Source organism: Phalaenopsis equestris, unplaced genomic scaffold, assembly GCF_001263595.1.
Source record: "Phalaenopsis equestris unplaced genomic scaffold, ASM126359v1 Scaffold000224, whole genome shotgun sequence".
Taxonomy (NCBI): domain Eukaryota; kingdom Viridiplantae; phylum Streptophyta; class Magnoliopsida; order Asparagales; family Orchidaceae; genus Phalaenopsis; species Phalaenopsis equestris.
Window position 1 is genome coordinate 4,660,959 of NW_018164666.1, and position 9,666 is coordinate 4,670,624.

General features: G+C 34.0%; 1 protein-coding gene across 1 annotated transcript in view; it reads right to left on the reverse strand.

The window, feature by feature from the left end:
• Positions 1-2,452: 2,452 nt before the first annotated feature.
• LOC110023608 (uncharacterized mitochondrial protein AtMg00810-like) overlaps positions 2,453-9,666 on the reverse strand; it is a 13,246-nt gene continuing 6,032 nt past the window's right edge. The window contains exons 2-3 of the mRNA XM_020723098.1: positions 8,740-9,633; positions 2,453-2,703 (exon numbers count right to left, since the gene is read on the reverse strand). Of these exons, the coding sequence (XP_020578757.1) occupies positions 2,453-2,703; positions 8,740-9,633 (1,145 nt within the window). The remainder of the gene's footprint in view (positions 2,704-8,739; positions 9,634-9,666) is intronic.

Here is a 9,666-nt window from a genome sequence, read left to right on the forward strand (position 1 = left end):
CTATTCGAAGCGTTATATATATATATATAATATTTCAACTTCATCTCATCATTGCAATTCCCATGCAAAGCAATTCAATTTCTTATAGTTAAAGTGTTGAGTAGTTCAAGTACCAATTTTTAAAGATAGAACTTAATTTCCTACTCTTTAATTTTAAATCGATTCACATCGGGTCGAGAAGGGTTTCTTGGTTTTACTGATTCAACTCCCAAAATTGATTCAATTTTCATTATTATAATCCTATCCATTTTCTTCATTTTGTTGCAAAATAATTGTTAATATATTGTGGTGAAAATGCATTTAAATTCGATTGTAGTATAAGATAATATTCTTAAGTTTGAGTACATAAATGAGGACAAACAATATGATATTGGCATGTGAAAAGATGAAGCAAACTTTGCTTATTTCAATACTTTGAAAGCAACAAAAATACAAAAAAAGAGGAAGTGAAACATAGACAATAATCATCAAATGTAGAAGCTCAAGAAGAAAATGAGTTGAATTTATAGGAAATTAGCATGTAAATAGGAACATAAAATTTTCCACTTTGGATTCTACATTATTGGTGTTTTTTTTTTCTTTAAAAACAAAATATTCATAGCTTGTTAAATAAGATGACATGTCTTGCATGCTTTTCCCCACCCTAACTTTGGCCAAAGGTGCTTCCCTTGCCTCCAAAATAATGCCCACATTTTAGGTCCTATTTTCAATCTACCTCATAAATTCCACACCACAACCCCATTTATTGGACTATTTTATATAATAATTAAAAAAAAATCCCTGCTTAGCATGTCCTATTGTAAAATTCCACACTGAGTATTACACATTTCTCTTTACTCTTTTTTTTTTCATAGAGTATTGTAGAAAACCTCATTTAATAAGTAGCTCTATAGGATGTTAACCAATTTCAAAATAAATGGACTTTATCAATACCAACCTTCATTCCCATTTAAATAGAAGTACATTTCTAACTGAAAGCGAAGAAAGTGTCTTTGAGGTACTAAAATGTTGTGAAATTTAGGGCAAAGAAAAATAAAAATCGACACAAATCCAGAAGAACGCAGAGACTTAATGAGGTTCGGTAAAAATGCTTACATCATCGGAAGCAAAGTGACAAATTCACTATTTCAGAGGAGTTACATACCCATAGGGTTACACATCTATTTATAGATAAAATCCACAGATAAATTTACAAACACGTCATCGCTTCCCCCAACCCACTAATCCAAGAGACACACCTCTTCACACCAAGAGACACACCTCTTCATTCCAGGAGACACACCCCTCTAAATCCAAGAGAGTCCAAATTCCTGGTATATGAGCCATACCTAACAATTCTCCACCTTGGCGAATATCCAACCCCTTAGGAGAAAATCTCATGGAGTTTCTTGCACCGAAGTGGGTTAGGCAATCATGCCAACTAGCAACTGCAAACATTCAACAAGTTCAAGTAACGCAAGAACTTGCTGAAAAAACCTGGCTTGGTTAACTTTTCTGCTTCATTTTCATCATATGATCCAACAGAGTCAACTCCACCTATTACTGTACTCCCCAACAATTTATAGATATTACTATCAGGTTTCATAGCTCTCAATCTCTTTAAAATTCCTTGTTATGCCAACAAATCTTTCATCCTTGTTTGCCACAATCCGAAGTTCCCTGTTCCATCGAATTCATTATCTCAAATTTTGCACCAGACATTGTCATTTGAAGTTAATCCTGCAGTGAATTTTTTTTCTCGTATTGAAACAAAACACACCACAAATAAATTCAAATAAACTTGAAATTTCTTCTGTCAATTGAAGCAATTTTCCCGCAGTTTCCTATGATTCGTAAATCAAATTTTTCTCACGAAGCACCTTTCCTGTTCGCACAAAAATTCAGCTGAAATACTGCGGACACCAGCCAAACTCTTCTACTCTACCTGTCACAATTTCTCCTGCGACAAACCTGCGAACAATCTGCGAAGTTCGTGAACTCCACATGTCGCAATTTCTCCTGCGACAAACTTACGAACTCCTCTGACCGAGCACCACCTGTCGCAACTCTACCTGCGACAAACTTGCGAACTCCACTGGCCGAGCACCACCTGTTACAACTGCACATGTCGCATCTGTACCTGAGAAAAACTTGCTGCGACAAACTTGCAAACTCCGCTGACCAAGCACCACTTGTCACAACTACACCTCCCGAAACTCCTGCGACAAACTTGCGAACTCCGCTGGCCGAACACCACCTGTCTCAACTGCACCTGCCACAACTCCTGTGACAAACTTGAGAACTTCGCTGGTCGAGCACCACCTATCGCAACTGCACCTGCCACAACTCTTCCTGCGACAAACTTGTGAACTCCTCTGTCCGAGCACCATCTGTTGCAACTCTATCTGCGACAAACTTGCGAACTCCTCAACCATATCGCAATTCTCGCCTATTCGAAGCGTAACCTTCTCTGTCAGCCCAATGATCTGCCTGTTACTCGATGCTCACAGAACCCTGGGCGAGGCCGAATACGTCCCTGAATGTCGCGATTCGCTGCGTCGCGCGCGAATCCTTTGTTCTCGCAACTCCTGAAATGTCCCGAACTTCCTTCGCGCGAACTTCCTATATCACGATCGTTCTCCGCAATCAAAGGCCTCGTGGATGTTGTCGAGCCTGCAAGCCAACTCCCTTCGCAACCCGTCGCCGATTCCTTCTGCCTCCGACCTGGAGCCGTTCGCCCGAATTCCGAAGCCTGCTAAAAATCCTAGCCGACCTTCATGTGCAAATTTGCTTACTTCCTGCGTCGATCTCCTCCGCCGTAGAACCTAACATTATTCTGATACAAATTATTATGAAATTTAGGGCGAAGAAAAACAAAAATCGACACAAATCCAGAAGAACACAGAGATTTAACGAGGTTCGACAAAGATGCCTACAAAATCGGGAGCAGAGCGGCGAACTCACTATTTCAGAGAAGTTGCATACCCTTAGGGTTACACATCTATTTATATATAAAACTCACAAATAAGTTTACAAACACGCTCTCGCTCTCCCCAGCCCACTAATCCAAGAGACACACATCTTCACACCAAGAGACACACCTCTTCATTACAGGAGACACATCTCTCCAAATCCAATAGATTCCAAATTCCTGATATATGAGTCATACCTAACATAAAATATGTTAATAAATGAGAAAAAAAAAATTTTAATAATCACCTTAGACAATGACTTCTATTAAGATTAAGTACAAAATAGGAATATCCCATTCATATATAACAAAAACAAAGCAAAGAAGGATGACAATTGAAATAATTTTAAAATATATTTTTCCATATATAACTAGGACAAGTGGTGTCCTTTGTCAAACTTCAAATTTCCTGACATACACTCCCATGATGGTATATTAAACAAAAACAATGCAGAAAATTTGACAATTAATTGTATTTTAAAATAAAGTATTCCCTCTATAATTGTGACAGTCAAAGCGGTTTCTTTTGCCTAACTTCAAATTTCCTCAGGTGAGCTCAATGGTGGCATATTAAACCCAAAAAAAACTATTACATATAATGATTGAAATGGTCTAAATTCATAATTTGGTAAGTCTCAATTGTATGAAATTTTCATTAATAGAGGCGAACCTGCATGGAGAGTATAAATAAATTTGATTAAAGAAACTGAGCCAAAATCATAAGCCATGTTTGTAAGATGGTGCTTAATAGTTGCATAAGAAGACGATTGCATTATAGCTACTTATAAAGGAAAAAGGGCTTTATAAAAATATTGCAATGAGAGCTAAAATTATTCTCAATTAGGAGTATCTCATAGTGGAGCTTGAAGGAGGAAACTTTTATGGGAATAAATTAAGCCAGCCATAATATAAACAGATGGAAGTATACTTAAATTGTTAAAGTCTAGTAGTAAGAAACCTATACAAGTGAAGAAGCAAAGAGAAAAAACCAATATAAATAACGTGATATTTTTTTTTATATTATTTTAGAATGTATAAAATAGCTCTCTTTTTTTAGTAATTATTAATTGCATACTGAACAGGCAAAAATAATTTCTCCTGAATCTCTTTCTATCTTTGCATTGCCACAAATCATTTATGCCCGCCTCTCTTTCTCTCTTCTCACTTCTTCAATTTTAAGTGTGAGCTATTAAGTCGTTAATGAGCTTGCATTGATCAGTTTTCTCACTTTTTTTTCTGGCACAAGGAAGGATGTAGAGAATTATTAAGTTTTCAAAGAAACTCAAGCATAATGTTTCGAAGGATTTCTTTAAGATAGAAAGTGATTTTATTTTAGATATTGAAGTTCAAACTTTCCATTATTAATTAAGCTTCAGGAATGCTAATTTGTTTGGCATCTTTTCTCAATTCCATATGCATCTCTTTTTTTCTATTGTCATCTTCTATTTAACTGACTGTCTCTCTCTCTCTCCTCGTGGCTCTTTGTTGCTGGAGAACGAAACAAAAGGCAGGAGGAAGAGGGTCTAGAATGGAAAGCTACCAAGTGAAAAATGATGAAAAAGAAGTCATCATCTTTAGTTCAAGGAAAAAATGGTAGCAAGTTATGAGCAATCTTCATTGAGGTTAAACTCTATATCTTGTTCCCTTAATATTCTTTCCAATTCAATCATCAATATATCACAAACCCCAATATACCATGCAAAACAATACCATCCCCTTTAAATGATTGTGCTTTGCTAGAAGACATTTAGAGTTAATCAAGAAAATAAAAATGTAATTACAAGTACCTTAAGATTAAGAGCATGGAATTAGGCTAACTTGTTTAACCTACACCTTCCTCCATCAAACCCAATGGCTTAAGAGATTTTGAAGGCTTTTTAATGATAACTTGTTTCACATATTACTTAAATTTTTTGTTGTAGATGAATTGAGCTAAGCCGAGTATGTGTTTGTTCGAGTTTTAGTTTATTTATTTTTAAGTTTGTTCGGGCTCAACTAGAGCTAGATTAAAGCTTTTAGAAATGTGTTAGAGCTTGAGTTTGTTTATCAAAACGTTGTTCGAGGTCAGCTCAAGCTCAATTTATATAGTAATTATCGAGTATTTTAACAAGAACTTATTTAAACAAAATAAATGAGCCTATCAAACAAAGTTTGTTGAGCACAAAAAAATAATTAAATAAAACATTTAATTTATACAAGTTATAAAAGAACTTTAATCAAGCTATATTCAAGCAAGCCAAACCTTTATCAATCTGCTTAATGAACTACTAAATGAGCTTTAAATGACACAATTCTTGAACATAAACAAATTGAACAAGTTGTTCAAATTTGTTTATTTAGCAATTAAGCATTTACAAAAATATTCAAGCTTGATCAATTACTTAATTAAATAATTATGAGGGAGCTCTAATCAAGTTGATCTCTATAAGTAAAATGTTCATGAAAACTCAGTACATTTGCAACCTTAAGTCATTATTTTGTAGTAATTAACAACTGAAAGACATGTTAAGTTTGAATTATAGATTATTAAGGTGTTTAAAAAAACAAATTTTTGGTTACAAACATAGATTTTTTAGAAGCATGATTAAATATTAGTATTAAGTCACTTTTTTCCTTAAAATTGAGAATAAACCACTTTATGCTTTATAATAACATATTTTTGTTTATTAATGATACTGATCAAAATTATTTATAAAAATAATATATGACTAATTAATTATCTTTAGCGCTAAATATTAATTGATACTCACACAACTATTTGTCCTAAAATTGTCCTAAAAAGGTATAGTTAAAATTATAAAAAATAATGGCTAAAATTAGGTTTAGTCTCATTTTTAAGGAAAATTGTAATTAATTCTTTATATTTATTCACATTACATTTATAAGAAGGTGAAAAAAATTGCGTACATAAGACGTACGCAACGCTGCATACATCAGAGTATACAGAGGGTACAGAGGAGTTTGAGCTGTGTTATACCCTCTGTAACCTCCCCGTAACCTCCCCGTAACCTACCTGTTACATACATGTAACTTACAAATATATGAAAATAGAACCGCGGAACTTAACAGAAAGTGCATGTAGGTTACATATATGTTACATGGAGGTTACGGAGGATATAACACGCATATAACCCTCATGTACCCTATGTATAACCCTGACGTACGCAGCGCTGCGTACGTCTTAGTACACAAATTTTTTCCATAAGAAAGAATGCTGCAATGTTACTATTGCTGCTATATCATACAAAACATCCCCCTCGAGTCAAATATGAAACATCGGTTGTCTTAACGAATGTAATATTAAGCCCCAACATTTATATTAATTAACTCTATAAGTCATTACATAATCCGCAATTAAGGGCCTAATTTATATTAATTATTCTTGAATGACCAATCTTTAATCTTCACGAACGAAATTAAAAGCAAATGATCCCATTATACTTTAATTTATGCTTAATAATACGCTAATTTTCTATTTTGCTAAGAAAATACACTTGAGTAATTTTAGGCATGTAAATTCAATTAAAAAGACAAAATGCACTAATCATAAACTTAATGTTTAATCATTAATTATTCAAGTGGAGGTTAAATACTGACCTGTGGCAGCACGATCATATTGTTAAATGTATATTTATCTACATAAGAAGAGAATATGATATAATGCCAAAGTTTCTTTAATGAATTAAGCTTCTTGTTTTTTCTTATTTTATTTATTAAAGAAGCCTTGTAAAGTTAAGCATTAGGTTCTAAATATATATATATGGCAATCTATAAATTAGGAAAAAAAGATTAAGTTATAATATGAATTAGAATAAATTTCAAAATTATTAAATTTATTTCGAGATTAATGCAAGGGAAAATAATTAAAATTTGGAAGATTTACATACATATTGTTGAAATCAAATTTGTCTGGGAGACAAACCTATGGAATAGAGCACGAAAGAGAGAAAAAAAGCAGAGAGAGCACAATAATTAACGGTAAAATCGTTTAACTTTTATTCATAAATGAACCCCTATTTAAAGGAATATGGGTTGTAAGATTACATTTTGTGCCCTTAATAAAGTAGGCATAACATGGGGTATTTTGGACAATACATAGTTGTATGACCGAGAGCCTCAAATGATGTCCTTTCTAGGCCACTATGGCAGAAGGTTTGCCTAGGAGGTGCAGGCCGCCTGACTAAGATTTGGGCGGCTCCGATCATCCTCCTAGCCTGGTTGAACAATCCTTGCAGATTTGTCCGCGCGAGGTTAGTACTGGTGGCCCTTTGAGAATACAATAAATTTTCGTCCTCCATTGGGTTATTTTTCTCCTGGCTAGCAGGAGTCGGAAGAGTAAATGAGGACCTTCAAACTATCCTTGTGGGTCTCGAACCACTACTTCATCAGATTTTTTAAAGATTCGTGTTGACACACTTTTTATGTATGCATACACTCAATTTTTATGTATATTCTTATCTAACACCTAAACTTCAATTTATACATACATACATACATTGTATGTATGTATATTTACATATCATTTTACATATGCAACAAATGTGTATTTTACATCTTAAAAGTTAAAATAATGATATTTTTGACATGACGCGAAAAATTTGGGCGGTAGAAATGTAAAGAGTGACGTTTAGGTGTTAGATACGTAAATACATCGGATTTGGGTGCTATATATATGCAAATGCCCCTTAAATTTTGCATTGTATAATGTCAAAGCAAGTCAAGTAAGTTTGAGTTTTATTTATATAAAAAATTGTATCAATTTTCATTTAATCCCCTTAATCCTCAATAATTAAAAAATAGACGGCTGTGTGAGATTAGTTTAAATATGTAAAATAAAAGGTTTGCTTAATCAACCACCCCACCACTTCGTCTTATCTCATTCCTGCCTAACCTTGCCACCCTTTCCCTGATTCTCTTCTATCTTCAAATCTCTTTCCCAATCAGCTAATGGAGAACAAGTAAGCTTTTAGTTTGTTTTTTAATAATGAATGGGTTGAATCCATATAATTTATTTCAAATTCTATGAATCATAAGCCCCACTTGCATGAACACGGTAGAAATTGAACTAAATCAACAACAACAATAATAGTAATAATAATGCATATTTACACTTATTTTACAGCCTTTCATATTATTTACATGGAGCATGGCAGCTGATGTATGGATTTGAGATTAATTAGCATGTCATAAATGCCACAGAACACTTCATATTCTAATAAGAATCCATATCAGACATTATGTTCAACACAAAATATTCAGTTTATTTTTGCAAAAATATCCAACATATTCTATTTTCTTACATATTTGTACATATTCAATATTGATATTTATATACGGCAAATTTTAAGTTTTCATGCTTTTATATGTCATTATCTTATATATTTTAATAACTAGCTGATGTCATTGTTGGAATGGAAAAGCTTTTAGGAAATGACAAAGGCTAAAAAACAACTTATGGAAGAAGCTTCACTCTTATTTAACACCTTAACTTAGCTTGATACAAACTCAAAGACTCCACCCCTATTTATACTAGTGGCACCTCCTAAATTTATGGCTAGGATTGTGCCACCACAATTACAATCCAATGGTTACAAATAGTTTCACACCTACCACACAATAATTCAACACCTACCACACCTACCACACCTACCACACCTACTACACAATAATTTCATACCTACCACATATTCTAGAATAAGCTTATAGAAATTAAGCTTTATTTAAACAACTAAAACAAGTTTATATTTCAACACCCCCTCTTAAACTTGATTTTGTGACTCCAAGCAAACTTCTCATTTTAATAAAGTCTTCAATCTTCAGTGGCTTGGTAAAAATATCTGCAACTTGGTCTTGAGACTTCACGTACTGAACTTGTATCTCTCTTCTTTCGATGCATTCTCTGATGTAGTGATAACGCATATCAATGTGCTTGCTTCTATCGTGGAAAACAGGATTCTTTGCTAGCGCGATTGCAGACTTGTTATCAATACAAATCTTAATCGCCTCTTCTTGTGGTAAACTTATCTCCTTTAATAAGTTTCGAAGCCAAATTGCATGACAAACACATGAGGTTGCAGCCACGTACTCTGCTTCGCAAGTAGAAAGAGTGACAATTGGTTGTTTCTTTGACATCCAAGTGAAAGCAGTGTCTCCTATGAAGAACACGAACCCTGTAGTGCTCTTTATATCATCCATATCTCCAGCCCAATCACTGTCGCTATATCCTACAAGCTTGAAATTGTTGGATGATGAGTAAAATAAGCCAAAATCAATTGTACCTTTGATATAGCGCATAATTCTTTTAGCAGTCTTCAGGTGGGTAACAGTCGGAGTCTCCATGTAGCGACTGACAAGTCCAACAGCATAAAGAATATCAGGTCTTGTGCATGTTAAGTAGCGCAAACTTCCAACCAAACTCTTGAAAAATATTGGATCAATTCTTTTTCCCTCATCAAACTGTGATAGCTTGACTCCACATTCTACAGGAGTTTTTATAGATTGACTATTCTCCATCTTGAATTTCTTCAATATCTCCCTTGCATAACCTTCTTGTGAGATGAAGATCCCATCTTCCATTTGCTTGACTTCAATGCCAAGGTAGAATGCCATGAGCCCAATATCTGTCATTTCGAACTCCTTTGTCATCGCTTCTTTGAACTTTTCAAACATGCTTGGATTGTTTCCTGTGAAGATCAAGTCATCGACATATAAACAAA